The sequence below is a fragment of the Melampsora larici-populina genome (genome assembly GCF_000204055.1).
Source record: "Melampsora larici-populina 98AG31 unplaced genomic scaffold MELLAscaffold_1, whole genome shotgun sequence".
Classification (NCBI taxonomy): domain Eukaryota; kingdom Fungi; phylum Basidiomycota; class Pucciniomycetes; order Pucciniales; family Melampsoraceae; genus Melampsora; species Melampsora laricis-populina.
Genome location: NW_006768765.1, coordinates 1,362,173 through 1,378,356, shown reverse-complemented (window position 1 = coordinate 1,378,356; position 16,184 = coordinate 1,362,173). Strand labels below are relative to the sequence as shown.

At 37.2% G+C, this 16,184-nt stretch overlaps 2 protein-coding genes across 2 annotated transcripts; both read right to left on the bottom strand.

Annotated features, from left to right (window-relative positions):
* Positions 1-3,999: 3,999 nt before the first annotated feature.
* On the bottom strand, positions 4,000-6,172 carry MELLADRAFT_58492 (uncharacterized protein; the record flags this gene model as incomplete). Its single annotated transcript, XM_007403541.1, has 3 exons — positions 4,000-5,218; positions 5,302-5,428; positions 5,527-6,172. 3 exons carry the CDS (start codon positions 6,170-6,172, stop codon positions 4,000-4,002), a joined length of 1,992 nt encoding a protein of 663 aa, XP_007403603.1.
* A 6,557-nt stretch (positions 6,173-12,729) lies between these two features.
* MELLADRAFT_58491 (uncharacterized protein) lies at positions 12,730-16,041 on the bottom strand (the record flags this gene model as incomplete). Its single annotated transcript, XM_007403540.1, has 4 exons — positions 12,730-12,753; positions 12,866-13,250; positions 13,334-13,567; positions 13,637-16,041. 4 exons carry the CDS (start codon positions 16,039-16,041, stop codon positions 12,730-12,732), a joined length of 3,048 nt encoding a protein of 1,015 aa, XP_007403602.1.
* Positions 16,042-16,184: the final 143 nt, after the last annotated feature.

Below are 16,184 nucleotides of genomic sequence, written 5' to 3'. Positions count from 1 at the left end.
TACAGAGACGCTAAGCTATGGTGCATTGAAATGAGTATATCATATGTAATACCTTCTGTAATGTCTTTCAGCATGACAAAAGCATTCCAAAAATTGACTACATAAACTGACCCATAGTTTTGGTGTAATTCCATTAACTAAACTTCATGTAACACCCTTTCTGTCACAGTTGAATGGCTTTCCAAGTATTGCCTGAGTAGCTATGGAGGTATGTGTAGTCAAGTTTGAGACAATTTTGTCAAACTGGAAAAAGTTACATGATGTATCACATGTGATTTACTTATTCCTATGGGTAGGGAACTGAGCAGACCTGTATGTACATGATAGCTAACAATCTAGCCAGCTTGTTGCGCATATGTAGTGGGTGTGTTATGGCTCAGGTGTGCAGTGATAGATGTTTTTATGACAAACTACAATAATAATAATTTTCCCATTCCCACATGGGGATAATGTATAATGTTTACTGTGCATATTTGTTGTTTTTTCACCATTGATCATTTTTTTTGATTTGTTATGGTTCAAAGGTTGTTTGACAAATTGATTGATGATGTATATATACTTCATGAGAATGATGAACAAAATGGATTTTGATAAAAAAACCTTAATTGAATTGAATGATGCCCAGTTCCAACATGCCACTCAAACAATTAATTAATAATTAAATGGGCTGGGTTGTAATGACAGAGCTGAGCATTCAGGTGGAATATGCTTCTCCAAGTCATTGGCAAGCAAGCATCACCCATGTAAGTCATTTGAAGGTTTTTGATTTATGTTGGCGGGGACCTCTGGGAGGTAGCTGATGAAACAGGCAGAAGTGGGAGAGGGGACAAGTGATTTAGATTGATGGGCTCAGCTTCTACCACCTTGCATAGCCAATGGAAACTTACTTCACAATGCCATGCACCAATTTGGTATTGTTACATGACAGGCATAGGTCACTTACCATAGCTTTTGAAAATTGAGTTGAGGTACAAGAGTTGCCTGTAGTCATGTGCAAGACATATGACTATAACATGATTGTTTCAGCCTCTTAAAGTAGGTGGGTAATGTGGGTATAACTGTACTGTGCATTGGGGAGTATCAGGCTGATATAGATGGTTCTACTGTGCATGAAGACCAAGTAGGTGCCCTCGGGCATTGTTCATTACTGAGTTTTTGATGAACTGGTCAGGTACAAGGGCAAAGGATCATTGCAAGATGTGGAGGCAATGAAGCCAGGATGGGGACCTATCAAATAGTCTCTAGCATAGGCTTTACATATTAGTATAGTCCCATGGCTTATGTTGGCAGGGTGGGCAAGCATACAGGACACATGACGAGCTCACATAGGTTCAAACAAATTAGAGGGCTCTCTTCCAATGCAATGGGGTGCAATGGAAGCCCTGAAAGAAGGAATGTGTCTGAGAAATGGGTTGGGGTGAAGTGAAGGCAGAGCATGTACTGGAACAGTGTAAACAGTATCACTGTGGGTCATTAGCAAGGAGTTGTGGTATGTACTGGCTAGCCCTGGTCCAAGTAGAGCCGCAACTGTACAGGCCACTGCATGAATGTCTGGATAAGGGGTGTTTCATGCTGGTCTTGGTTGCACTTGGCACTAATGCAATGAACAAAGTGCACAACAGCTGGCACTTGACTCTGGGCTTGTGGACTGAGGAAAATGCAGCCAGCACTGTAGTACTGGGGGTCCATAGAGGACAAGAAACAATAGCTGTGAAATGTACAGGGAGGAAGTTTCAGGCTGAGCTGATCAGTGTGGCTGGGTCCAGGTTTGGTCAAGGATGCCATTGCAGCACCACTCTAGAGCTTTTGCACAAAAAGGCTTGTTGGATTAAACCAGAATGTAAGGTATTCAAATTGGCCTTGAGCATAGCATAGAGAGTAACATATGTTTGTTCTGGCACATGCAGTGTGAATTTCTAATGCCAATGTTCCAGTGGTATGTAACTTGGAACATAGGTGCTCTGCTACATGTAGCTTAAATCAGTCACACATTGGGACCATTGTGTATTTGCATAACCCGCGATAATGCATAGCTTAATTTGTCTCCCCAAATTATGCATTAGCGCGGGTTTGACTGTAATCCCTGGGAAATCAAAACAAAGTGTCTCATAAAACCTTTCCTCCTCCTCAGGATTAATTTTTCAAGAATTTAAAAGGATCATCAAGATTTATACAAGAAAACTAAAAGATCAATTTATATATCTTATTGAAAAACAATTTTCCATTACCATCTTCCTTTTCCAAATAGAAAGTTTTTCCTGTTTGTTTCAAGAATACATAGACAGTCTTTGATGGATATATATATATCAGTCTCAATATCTATATTGAAACCTTCAAACCTTAAAGTTTGATTGATTGATGATATTACAATTTTTTGTATAACCCAAAAGTGAAAAAATCTATAGGTATTCGTCTTTTACTTTACAGACCTTGATCATACATATCAACTTCAACAAACTTCAACAGCTTTTTCTCACTACACATAAGAACAAGATGTCCAATTCCTAAAGTTTTTAAACTCTTTTAAACCATACTTGAAATGAAAAAAGTAAATAAATACATAAAAGAATCTAAATATTCCCAAAGAAAACCAACTATACAAAATCAAAAATCATTCAAGTATAATTAAATTGATGATCACAAAGCTTTCAATCTCATATACCTTTCATATACCATATAAAGAAATGATAATATCAATAAGAAACAAAAAAAAAACATTACAATGTCTACTTCAACTATGTACTATCCTTCAAGAATCTCAACAAATCAACAATCAATCCAAAGTTAACCAAATCATCTTTCTTTCTTCAATTAATTCATTCCAAAACTCATGTTCATGTTCATGTTCATGTTCATGTTCATGTTCATGTTCATTTTCATTCATTCATCATCCCTCATCCCTCATCCCCCCAAAAAACAAAAACAAAACCAATTTTTTCTTTCCAAATTCTTCTTCATACACATCTTTTCTCTCATTCTCATAAATCATAAATAAAAGAAAAGAAAAATCAATTGATTCAAAACTGAATAAATAATTCAAAAAAAAAAAAAAAAAAAAAAATCAAAAACAAAATAGGTATACTATCTCTATATATCAACATAAGAAAAAAACCACACACACACACACAAAGAATCCTTCCTTTCTTTAACTCAAAAAATTATCACTACTAAAGCTACTGAGGCTACTAAAGCTACTACTACTACTAAAGCTACTATGTCTACTGACTACTACTACTAAACCCGTAAACCAGTTTAAAAAACTCATCTAATTCTAATTCTTTTAGGTTAATAAAACTATAGAAAGAATCTAATCAAAAAAAAGTAATAAAAAAAAAATCTAAAAACAAGAAAATGAAAAAAGGAAAAAAAAAGAATTGAAAAAAAGAAAAAAAAAAGACAGATGTTATTATGTTCTTAAAAGTAAACACATGAAATATTTTGTAAAAGATCAGGAAGAGCTAAGCCAAAAAAAAAAGAAAAAAGAAAATCTTCTCAAAACCATTCATCACTTGATCACAGACATATCAAAAAAAAATCTGAATGAAAAAAGAAGACAACGAAACAACAAAAGGAGAAAGAGAGATAGAGATGAAAAGGGAAATGAAAATTAAAAGACAACACACACACACACACACACACATAAACTGACGAAAAGGTAAAAAGAAAAAATAAACATAATACGAGATGACGACGACTTGGGTATATGAATCACTTCCTTGGGTTTGGAAGAAGAGACCAAACAAACCAAACCAAGGGAATGGAGATGGAGATGGAGATGAAGATCAATTAGAAATCGGGAATCATGATAAGATCGGCAGTTTTGATGATTTTTTTGGTTTTGGGTTAAGGAGAACGTTTTTTTGGGAAATGCTGGATATATCAATGGATGAACTTCATCTTCTTAGCACTTCCACATGTCCGATTTCTTTATCTTCTGACAAGTTTCCTTCAATAATAAGTATAAAAAGTTAAAGAAAGAAAGATTGGATCCCAATTTGTTCAAGAATGAACTTCCGGTCGTTTCCTAACATCCACCGAAGTCATACTTCTACCCTCACTAGCCAATTCTCGATCCATGATTTCTTTTGCATCTTCATCATCTACCTCTTCATCATTCGTACCACCATCCAAATCATCCATACTGACAACTTGAGCATGCATACTCATTCTAGTACGTGCTGGTCCAGGTACAAAGGCTTTGGATTCGGTTTCCGGTGTGGTCTCGGGACTGCTATCGTCTTGAGTAGTAGGTGCGAATTCAGGTTTCCGTAACGCTTTTCGAAACGCATCGGCCATGATAGATGCATCAACTGAACTGATCGGTCCATCTGGGTTGGTACAACTTTCATTCACACCGGTTGTTTGCGAACCAGTTCCAAATCCTCCCGCTCCTCCTACAATGGCGGGATAAGCAAACGAAGCAGCTCCTCCAGTTGCAGTAGCTGAAAGTGGTGAACCTGGTCTTGAGCTTGATGGTGAATTGATATCTCGACCTGATGTTTCCCCAAGCCCAGTTCCACCAATCTCATGACGTTTCTGACGAGTTTGTCCAATCAAGGCTGCAGCTTCTGGGTTTTGAATCATGGGACTTCGACTACCGATACTTCCACCACTGCCGCCGATCGCCGCCGATTGCCAATTTCGGATCTGTCTTCGCCGTCTCGCATTGCTGACAGTGAGGTAGGTAGCAATCAAGAAAGTCACGAGAGCCAAGACTCCAAGCACAACTGACAAACGGGCAGAGTGGAACCAAAGATTGTTTAGCGTGTAGTCGGCTGAAGAACTCGAAGCAAAAAACTCACCGATCAATGCAATTTCCCATTTTGGAAATGGCTCATCACTTGATGCGTTCTGAAGAGACGAAGTGCCATTAGAACCGGGTTCACGAGAAGAATTTGAAGGGCGAAATGTTTGATTGCCTGAGGACATAGTCGATAACGCGCTGATAGAAAGAGAAGATGCTAGAGCAGCAGCAGGAGCAGTTTGAACAACTGTGAAAGTCGATTGATGTTGTTCGCCGCCTGTGAGAGGCATTCCACCACCGGTGATAACAAAAAAGTAAGGAAATGTTCGGTTTTGACCATAGGTCCAAGAGGTTTGGTTCGGAAACCAATTATCACTGGCATAGATTCCAATCATTCCTCGATCATTTGCAATTGATGTCCAATTGGCGACGATCGTTTCAGATTGAGCATTGAAAAGATAGATATCAACCAATCTAGGAGAGAAGAAGATGAAGGAAGATAGATGAGAGTCAGTTGAAGCGAAACAAGTGATACGTTATAGAAGAGATCAACTTACCTAGAACCGATAAAGGTAGGGTAATTATTATTCCAAATGAATTTTGACCAAGTGTGTTGAACGAGTGTGCTATTCGATTCAGGGAAACAAGAAAGAACGGCGTTGCTAACAGCCGTACATGCAGGATCTAGAACAGAGTAGGATGTGATCAGTTGGTTTTGATTTTGAGTGAAAAACAAGGTAAAGTGAACCAACAGCCATCAGCAAATGGACCAGTCCCATCACCTTGAATGTTTTGACGACGAAAGAGATGAGAGAGAGGCGAAGAGGGTTGAGAACGTTTTGAAAAGGTTTGCTGTTGTGAAGTAGTCTGAGTGAATTGAGAACTACAGAGTTGATGAAAGATTGCCGAAGAGCTTAATTGATTAAGGGGTGATGAATGAAGAGATGGACATAAGATTGAACGTAATCGATTTAAAAGATGAGGTGAGATTGAATGAGGATCGAATTGATGAATATAATTTAAAGCGACTTGAAGTGAATCGATTGAATGAGAAGATTGGATTGAGATTGAAGTGAGATGTTCGATGAGTAAAAGAATTAATAAATCATTTGAATTTGATTGATCGATTTCCAAGTCTGTTGAAGATGATGAAGATGTAGTGGAAGTAGAAGTAGACGGTATTGAAGGTAATGAAGTAGGAATTGGTTTGGTTTCGATTGATGGAGTTGAAGTTGAAGAAGATGAAGGTTTGATGGGTGATGAAGATTGAATCGGAAGAAATGGTTGATTAGATGGTTTAGTGATGATAGTCTGATTTCGATTTGGAAGCGTTTGACTTGGTTTTTGATGATGATCATCATGATTGGAATGTTCATTATTAATCGTTTCATTCTTGTTCTTGATCGTCTTTCTTGATTCCACTTTCATCATGTAATCAATCCAATTCAATTCAATCCAATCCAAATCGATCAATCGATGAATCAATCAATCAATTTCTGATTCTCTTGAATATCTGATTTGATGATGATGATAAAGTGAGTTTGATGGTGGTTGAATGATGATGAAGTGATTTGAATGATAGTCTGATGTTAAGTTGAGTTGAAGTGTAAGTAAAGAATTCAAAGTTTGAAGAGTGAGTGAGTGAGTTGTTGTAATATTTGTTGATTTTATGGAATTTAATGAGAAATTCTTAAGTTTTAAATGAAAGACGACAAACCCATTCAAATTCAAATTCAAATTCTCAATCGATTCTCAAGATTTCTATTTGAGTCACATCATCCTCACGACTTATACCAATTCAATTCAAACCAATTCATATTAACAACAACAAAAACAAGAACAAAACACCTTTCTGACACATACTGACTCTAAATCAAAGACTTAGTATGTTAAATCAGTCAAAACCTCATCCATCTCAAATCTTAAGATCTTATCAAGCTAACATCTAACATATTCAATCAGCCATTCCGAAAAATTCACACAATTCATCTTGACTCTTCAAACTCTCTTTTAAAGTCTTAACTCTTGAGGCTTGGGTGGTAAATCCATCACGAAAGAAAACGCGTAAATTACACACTCTGTTTTAACTTTTGATGGGTCATCAAGAAGAACTCTTTGGGTTCGTTTCTCGGAATTAACCCCAGAGTATTATGTATCATCTTTAATCTGAGTTACAGTATAGGAACTAAAGTCTGAAGATCTCGAAAGAAGACTGATTAGATTTTTTCAGATTCGTCAAGATTCATCAAGAAGTCTAAAGCAAACTTTCATTAATAGGGGGTATCAAGTAGGCTTTTTCTGCTGCTCGTTGTGAAGTTTCCCACTGCTCGAATCTTTCATTAAGCTTGGTGGGAAAATTGTGAATCGAGCAACTGGCTTCTTCACCACTTTAAAATCTTAAGATTCACACACATACTTGCCTTAAACTTGGGCCCACTTTGTACCTGAAAAACATGTAAATGCATCCAAGATGACCAAAACATACGAAATGTGATTTTGATTTTCTTCCTCGCTTAGGAAATCTTGATGGGTTCGATCAAGATGTTAATCAAACTTGGTTTGTGTAGAGTGAACCTGTTCAAAATTTAATGCTAAGACCCACATAATGTTATACTGACCAACCTGAATTCTTTGTTGGATTAATTTATCCATATATCATCATCAACTCATTCGCTGTTTACTTTTTTCAAATCTAAGTCAATCATGTACCTATGTATATAAAGAACATTGGTTATGTTATGAAGCAGATCAAAGTGAAAGTTGAAACCAGTTAAAATCAAAATGACTCCAGAAACAAGTCAAAAAGAAAATCATTTCACTTATAATAAGGGCCTGTTCACTTAAGCAATTTCTGGACAGAAGTTGTATTCTGCCACCAAACTAGCACTTTGAAACATTTTAGAATGCAAGTTCTGTCCACTACCTTCTCTACATCCAACCTGATCATAAATACTTTAGTTCTACCAGGATCTCTCATCTTTCTTTTCAGAGGGAGAGTATATCTTAAGAGACTTGGGCTATGTATCTGTGGAGCATATTATACTTGTATTTAAATGATCACAATCTGGCCTGCTTTGAGTAGCTCAAAGTCACTCCATATGCTCAATTTCCAAAATCCAAATTGCATAAGAAGATTACAATGGAATCTTACAAATGTGATTTGGTGCCCTTCACAAGCTGCAACTATCAATTGACAACTCAAAAGATGCCACATTTGTATGTGATTGGATTTCTACATGTGCGGTCATCCACAACTTCCTGATTGTGGATGGTTCAGCAATGGTGATAATTGAGATGAACACTAACTTGGAAGCTGTAGATAACAGTATGGCTCAAGCTCAAGTTTGGCTTATGTGGATTCTGTGGGAACTCAATGGCATGATACTTTATTCTGTGCTCTTTGTATTGATAAAGGTTATGAAATCTAACATATTTTTACTCACTCAAATGTTCTAAAAGTCAATTTTGCCATGTTTTTTTTTGAATTAAAATGATATCTTAGTTTCAAAAGTCTCACTCCAAGTTTGATGAGTCATTTTGAACATGGTTTGTTTTGAAATAAAATGATATCTTTTTTGATTTCTGCAGATTGCAAAAGTTGAACCAAACCAAAGAGAAAGAAAACAGATCTTTTTCATAAATGTAAAAGAAAAGCACCCAACGTAAACATCAAACAATTTCCCTAAGTGGAGGGGGAAAACAATTAGGAGTTTCATTTGTTGTAACATGATCTATCACTTCACACCTGAGCTATGTCACCCACACTACATATGTACAAGAAGCCAAGTAAACTGTTAGCTATCATGTACATACAGGTTTGCTCAGTTCTCTGCTGATCTGAATAAGTAAATCACATGTGATACATATGTAATTTTGACCATTTTGGCAAAATTGTCCAGAAAATTGACTCTGTTGAAGCCATTCAACAGTAACAGAAAGGATATCACATGAAGTGTACTTGATGAAATTACACCAAAACTCTGATTCAGTGTATGCAGTCAATTTTTGAAATCATTTTGTCAACCTAGAAAAAGTTTTGGAATTTATTACATATGGTTGGCTTATACATATGAGTAGATAGCCAAGGAGACTTATACATATGTACATTATATCTACCAATTTACTCAGCCTGCTGAACATATGTAGTGTGGGTGTTATGGCTCAGGTGTAAAGTGATAGATCCTTTCACAACAAATAATACCCTTAATTGTTTCCCCCTCTCACTTGGGGAAATTGTTTGATGTTTACAGTGCATATCACAGATAAACTTTGTGTTTTGATTTTTAAGATAGCGTCAAAGTTGACCAAAAGAAGTATATCACATGCAGCCTTTCGATTTTTAAGACTGTTTTATGTCAGAATATATCAGATAGAAAAGCAGCAAATTTTTTTAAATTTAATTTGATTGGATTGAACGGATTCAGAGAAGGAACACAAATATGTTTGTTCCAAAAGCACATAAGAGGCCAATGTGGTCAAAACCCTTCTGAAGCAGAAAGAGCATGAATCAAATCAGATCAATTGTGATATGTCTTTGATGACAAAAGTTCAATTTTATTTCCTACTTGGTCACTTTGGGGGACATGTGATTGAAAAGCTGTTCCAGAGGCCTGAGAATCTGATATCTGATTTGGTGATTGAGAATTCTGGACATCTGGTAATAAACATAAATCCAGGTCCCCTGCTGTGGGTGGGTCCATGTTTCCATTGATAAGTTCCACAACCATCTTGCCATGAGTGATTCACAGCTCCACATTCATTTTTGAGATTGTGTTGTTTTCTTTTGAAGCCAATTCTGAAGCTCGATTAGTGGTCATCATCCTGAAAATTTCTTTGGTAAAGCTGGAGCCGGTTTGTCTTGGAATTTTGTAGCACAGTTCTTGCTCTGTTCTTCTTCTTCTTTTCTGGGGAGAAACTTCAGTACAGCAAAAGATGGTGAGGTGGCATCGCTTACCGTGTGCAAGCCATGGTGTTTTCATTTGGACTTTGAGATGGTTTGTCTTTGTGAAATTTTGTGAGAGAAGTCAAGCACTACATTTGTTCACCTAGTAAGCATCTGGAGGTCAAATGGCTGGCAGATGATTGATCTTGAAGTACTGGCTCCATCTGGAGAAAGGTAGTCAGTCAGTGTAGATCAAGCAAAGTTCCACTGTGACACATGTGATGTACCCTGAATACTTTCCCCTCCTTCTTCATATTCCTCACACCTCCTCTTACTCCATTTGAGTACAGCAAGCTTGGCCTTTGGAACAGTGAACTCAATGTCTGCATCCTGATTGTCTTCCCCAGTCACTTTTTGGAGACTATCAACTTCTTGGAACCTTCTTTCAAGGATTCCAATCTGCCTATGACAATGAAAAGTTAGGACAAATCATAACACAGTCACATACAAACAGCACACTTACTTTCTTTTTATACTCCCAACCTCGTCTTTCTGGATGCCCTGTTGAAACAAGTAAAGTAGTGACTGTCTTACAAACAATATTCTTCTGTTGCTTTTTCCAAGCATTGTAGTTCTCAAACACCTTGAACCATTCAGCAATGAGATCTAATTCAGACTTACCATCACTTTCAAGGCTGAGCCGACATTTCCTAGATTTGGTGCTGTCCGTGTCTTCATCCTCATAATTTTGAGCATCATGTTGAGAATCCCATGTAGTCTCATTTTGAGTATCAGACTTGGGTTGAGATGCTCAAATGGCTTTTGATAAGGTAGCACTGCTGGTGCTTTTTGAGGTTGTCCTTGTTGCCTCTTAGGTGGATCAGGGGTAGCTGTAATATAGATAGAGGGTTCAGGCTGCTTGGCTGATGGTGGAATGGAGGAGGTGAAAATTTATTGAAGATGTGCCCAATCTATTGGGGGAAGAGTTGGGATTGCAAAAGAGGTCAAGGATAAATTAAGCTGAGATCCCGCCATGTTTGTGCCAATTGAAATTGAATGATTTTGAACAGGTTGAACAAAGTTTGACAGAGTCAGAGTTGATGCAGGTGTGGGATTGATTTGTGGAAAGATTTGGATGTGTTGTTGCATTGGCAAGGAAGGGGTAGTTGAGTCCATTAGCCGTGTTCAAACCTGACCCGGTTTCAAAAAACCCAGTTGACCCGGTGGACTTTTTGGCTGGAAGCTGTCAAGAACTGTCAATGGATACACAAAGTTACCACCAGAAAAGCAACTGGGTAACCGGGTTTTTGTGTCAACCGGGTTAAGTTTGAACGCGGCTATTGTATCAAACTCATTTTTTTAACAAACGGGTGATCAGATCTAGCCAACTTCAACCCATGTAAAAACACCTGTCAAAAAACCAGGAAAAAAATGATGGGTTTTCATGGGTTTTTGACATTGGTTTTCCCTGGGGTTGCTAAATAGTGGGATCCTGTCTTGGGTTGTAGGTTTGTAAACTCTTAACATAGTATAGAGAAAACACCCCCGAAAAAGTGAACAAAACTATTTCAAAAGAAAATCCAAGAGGCAAGAGATCTAAGAAACAGTCTTTTGGTTTATAAAAGTTTATTGAAGAAAACAATTAATTGGTAATCAAGGTCACATCAAATAGTCAGACCAAAGATCAAAAGTCAGAGGTATAGGATAGAGATAGAGACACCAAGTCAGGATTTTTTGTAAAAGAGAGGTACAGTAACATACTGAACTCATCATGAAACAGGACTTGATAGATGAAACAAGTATCTAGAGAGACACAGAGAGAGACAAACTATCAAGCCTGGATTGAAAAGGTTTGATACTTATAACAGAGGACATAGAGCATCAGCTGTGGTTAGAAGGGGGAAAACACAACAACAAGCACTGTTTAACAATGCTTGATCAAGGCAACAAAGGTTGACAATCACGTCAATTCTCTTTATGTAGTTTGGCTAAAAAAAGCTTGTTATCCATGATCCTTATCATGTTGAGCCAACCACAAAATCAAAAGACATGGTCCATACAAATGACTATCTCATATGACTTCAATTGGAACAAAGTTCACAAATCAAAAGATACAACCTATCTTCCTTAAAGTTATACTCTTTAAATTTTGTTCAATTTTGATCTTTCTCATTCTCATTCTCATTCTCATTCTCCATTTCAAAAATCTTTACATTATCCCAAACATAACCCAAAACCCACAAGCTCATTAAGAAAAACCCACTACAAATCCAATCATCTCTTGACTATAAAACAAACATATGTATGTACTGACTTCAAAAACCTAAAATCCTCAAAATATTTCCTTCTATTTTCTTTTCACATTTTCTTTTTTTTTGCTTTGCAAAAGACACATCACAAACCAAAATGAACATAATCATCAACAAACAAACCCAACAATAATCTCTAATCATAATCTTTTATATTGTAAACTTTTTGGAATATTAAAAGTAAAAAAAAAGTAAAAAACCAAAAAAAACAAATTCATCTTCATCTTCATTTGATCATTCATTCATCTAACACACAAAAAACAAACCAACATATATGCACACTGACACACATACACACAAACAAAATAACCCCTCACTTTAGATCAATTCATTAAACTGATCTTCAAAAGATAAGAAAAAAAAAGATTCCATTCACAATATTAAGCAAACAAAACAAAAAGTAAAAAAAAGTTAAAATAAAAATTTCAAAACAATCTGATCTATATCTTTTTCTTTTGGTGATTCTTTCTTCCTTTCGTTTCACATCATCAACAAACCAAACCCCCCTCAAAAGATCAAAAGAATTAAACAAAAGAAAAAAAAGGAAGAAAAATGAAAAATGAAAAGAAAGAAAAGAGAAACAAAAGAGAGATAGAGAGATAGTTAATGAAGAGATTGATTTTTTTTGCACGCGAGAAGAGATTTCAATTTAGTTAATTTCAGTTCATTGAAATATGTTCATATATAAATCTGTCTTAAAGGAGAAAAAAACGTTCATTGAAGTTATATAAGTTGTAAAAAAAAAGGAAAAAAAAAGAAATTAACAAAAAAAAAAAAGTCGAGCGTTGTATTTCCTATGTATGTTGATCAGCCCAATCCTAATTTTTCAAAAAAAAAAACAATCATCAAACAAACCAATATCAGTCAAACCCAAATTATACTCCTCAAGGAAAGAAACCGAATTGAAGAAGTGAAGAAATCAATACTTACTATCCATTCACCATACATATTCGGACGTTCACATCTTAAATAAGCTTCAAATGTCCTTTTCAAAACGGTTGCCCAACCCAAATCCCTTTCATCATCTGCCGCATCATCTTCATCTAATTTCAAGCTTTTCATCAATTCTTCTTCAATCTCTTCACGTGTTTTATAATTCATCGGTCTACGTGCATCTGATCCTAAGTTATTACTCCAACTATTACTATTCTCTTGATTTGAATTCGATTCACTTTGTTGTTTTCTTTGATGTTCTTGTTGTTGATATTTCACCGTTGACATCTTAGCTGCTAATAATTTCACTCTCGCTTCTTTTTCTCCTTTGGCAAATCGTGGACCTAAGTCTGGCCAATTACGTGAGGTGTCAAATGGAATCCTAAAGAAACACAAACAAAGTCAGATTCATTCCAAACTTTCCTGATTTGTATCAAAAGATCGAGTAAGAACCAAGTAACTCACCACCAGAAATTATGAAAATGATAACTAAACGCTCCTCTAAAGAACCCATCAAACCCAATCGCAGCTGGTCCAGCATCCGTCTCTTTAGGCGGATCAAAGAAATCTTCAAACCGTTTAAAGTAAGGAAACGCAGGACGATCTCTTTGATAGTATTCTGTATTTAACCATGCTGAATCAAAAAGCGCATCGGGTACACGTAACAAGAGTCCATCAAGAGAAGCGTCTTTTGTATATCTGTCAAGATAAACAAAACATCAGTTTTTTAAGATCGATCATGATGTAGAAAAGTATTGGATCACTAACCTAGAGATAGTCATCGGATGAAAATCTAATCCATTGGCAAGTGCAGTCTTGAATAAGAAACTACCAATAGCAGAATGTCGATGTAATCGAAGTACAGCAGTGTTATACTTCTCATGTCGACTCCATCGATAGGCAAATTGACCTCTCCAACCCCAAAGCTCTTCCCAATCACGTAACAAGATCGTATCTGCATCAAGGTAGATTCCACCAAATCGATGACACAATACAAATCGAGCCATATCTGATAGTACTACTGAGAGACGATCATAACCTTTGGAGGATGTTGAACCAACTCGTTCAAAGAGTTCGTCTTCGGATTTCTTAGGTGCTGGTGCCACAGGAGCTGTGGGTGAGTCAGCAACAGGCTTCTCTTCCCCTTCAACCACTGGTGCAGGTTCAGTAACTGTCATGTCTTCTGCTACAGCTGCTTCACCTCGAGTATGATTTCCAAATCTACCTAATTCTTCTTCAACCACATCTGGCGCTTCACCATGTCCATCTCCGTCTTTATCCACCAGTTTAGCCTTTTCTTCTGGTACGACTATCCCAATCTTAACCGTCTCCTTTCCACTAGGACCATGTGCCTTATCGTCATGACCTGATCGAAGCTTTTCACTTGGCGTAGGCGTGACTGGTGCAGATCCATATTTAACACCTCCACTATTGAACAAAGGAAGTTCTCGCCAGTGATCTCTGACTTCTGGGACACCGTCAAGTTGTTCGGTAGTATTCCACATCTTAAACTTGATCACTTCACGGAACCGATCATGAAGAAATGGTGCACTCCATGGGTTTTGTTTCAAGTTATCAAACATTTCTCGTCTTGCGTTCGGATTCGGAATTGATGCAGCTGGACCTGGATTGATCCAAACCCACATCTGAGGTCTACAAGTAGTCGCCAAAAACTCAGATCGACGAAGATAAGCTTCCTCTTCTGCTGGTGATAATTTAGCATTTCTTTTCTTGGGCGCTAATGGAAGATGTAAACCAAGGTTTTGAGTGTAAAGGAATGAGGAGAGTGCCAAATAAGGTTTATCGGTAAAAGGACCAGCCCAAAAGATGTGAAAGATTTTAGGATAATCTGAATCACAAGTAGGATCAGAAGTAGGATGAGATGGATGCTTAGCAGTCGCTCGACGACGTGAATCAGCAGAATGCATTTTGTCTTGAAGGCTTTTGAGCTTCGAATGATAAGAATCGGATTTGAGCATTTGTAAAATGTCGATCGGACGATAAGAAGGATCTTTAATAAGTTGTTCACCAGATTCTTCATCAATCGTATGAGTTGCTGGTTCAGTATCTGATGAAAGTTGAGGTTTGATTTTCCGAACCGTTCCATCATCATTTTGTTCATGGTAAATATGTCTCCATCTTCGAGTATCACCTCGTCTAACCCGTTTTTCCAAATCCAAACCTCCTCCCATTCGAAGGATCTCTAAACAATCTCGAACATATTGATTTGTGGAAAAGTCACAATAGTCCATGATGACATCAAGATCCATGATAGCATTGGAGATCGGTCGTGGAGGATAAGGTAAAGGTGTTGATGATTTCGATGATGGATCGGGATGAAACGGTTTAGGAGTCGAGATATTGAGGTAAGATCGTCTAGGTCCAACTGGGACCACATCGTCCAAGAATGATAGAGGAGCACGTAATTGATTTTGTTGTAAAGATCGTATAGGAGGAGTCAGAACATCATCTTCAAAACTTGATAGGAATTCAGAAGGATCGGATACAGGTGTAGGATTTTCCGGAGGTTTGCGTGGTAGACTAGGATTAGGAATCTGATGAAGTCCTACGAGAGTGGGAGTTCTTCTTGAAGAAGGATAATGACCATTACTGATTTCCCATTCCCATATTCTACGAATCTCATCTTCAGTAAGGACAAGAGTAGAAGGATCTTGAAAAGGTAAAGGAATATGTCTAGTACTTCGCCTGATTGCTGATCGAATTTTACTAAAAGCCAATAAGATGACCGTCAAAAGGATGAAACCATAGATGAGAGTAAGTTTATAAGATCGTTTATCAGAAGAACGCCTTTGATGAGAAGAATGTCGAGGATGATTAGATCGATAGTTTGGAGGGATTAATAAATTTGAACTTGAACTTGGATAAAGGAAATTGGGAAGTGGGAACATCAAACGACGATGAGTAAAAGGTAAAGCCATTGGATAAGGAGAGAAATGAGTAGCTAAAGATCGTAAGAAACCAAAACCTCTTCTTCCAGATGATAATCTATGTTTCTCGATGACTGCATCTGGAGGATGAGGACTAAGTAAAGAAGAGAAGATAGTAGAGGAAGGACCCGGTGAAGCAGATTGAGGAGTTGCATAACCAGTACTACTATTTGATCGAGCGTTGATATAGGGTAATGGACTTGAAGGTGAAGGTGAGATTGGCATCGTTTTCTTGATTTCCTTTGATTTGATTTAATTTGATTTGATTTGGTTAAGCTGAGGAAGTCAGTGAGTGTTTGATGAGATGAGATGTGATGAGTTGATCTGCTTCTCCAAAAAATCAAAAAATCCAAATCCACCTTCAACCA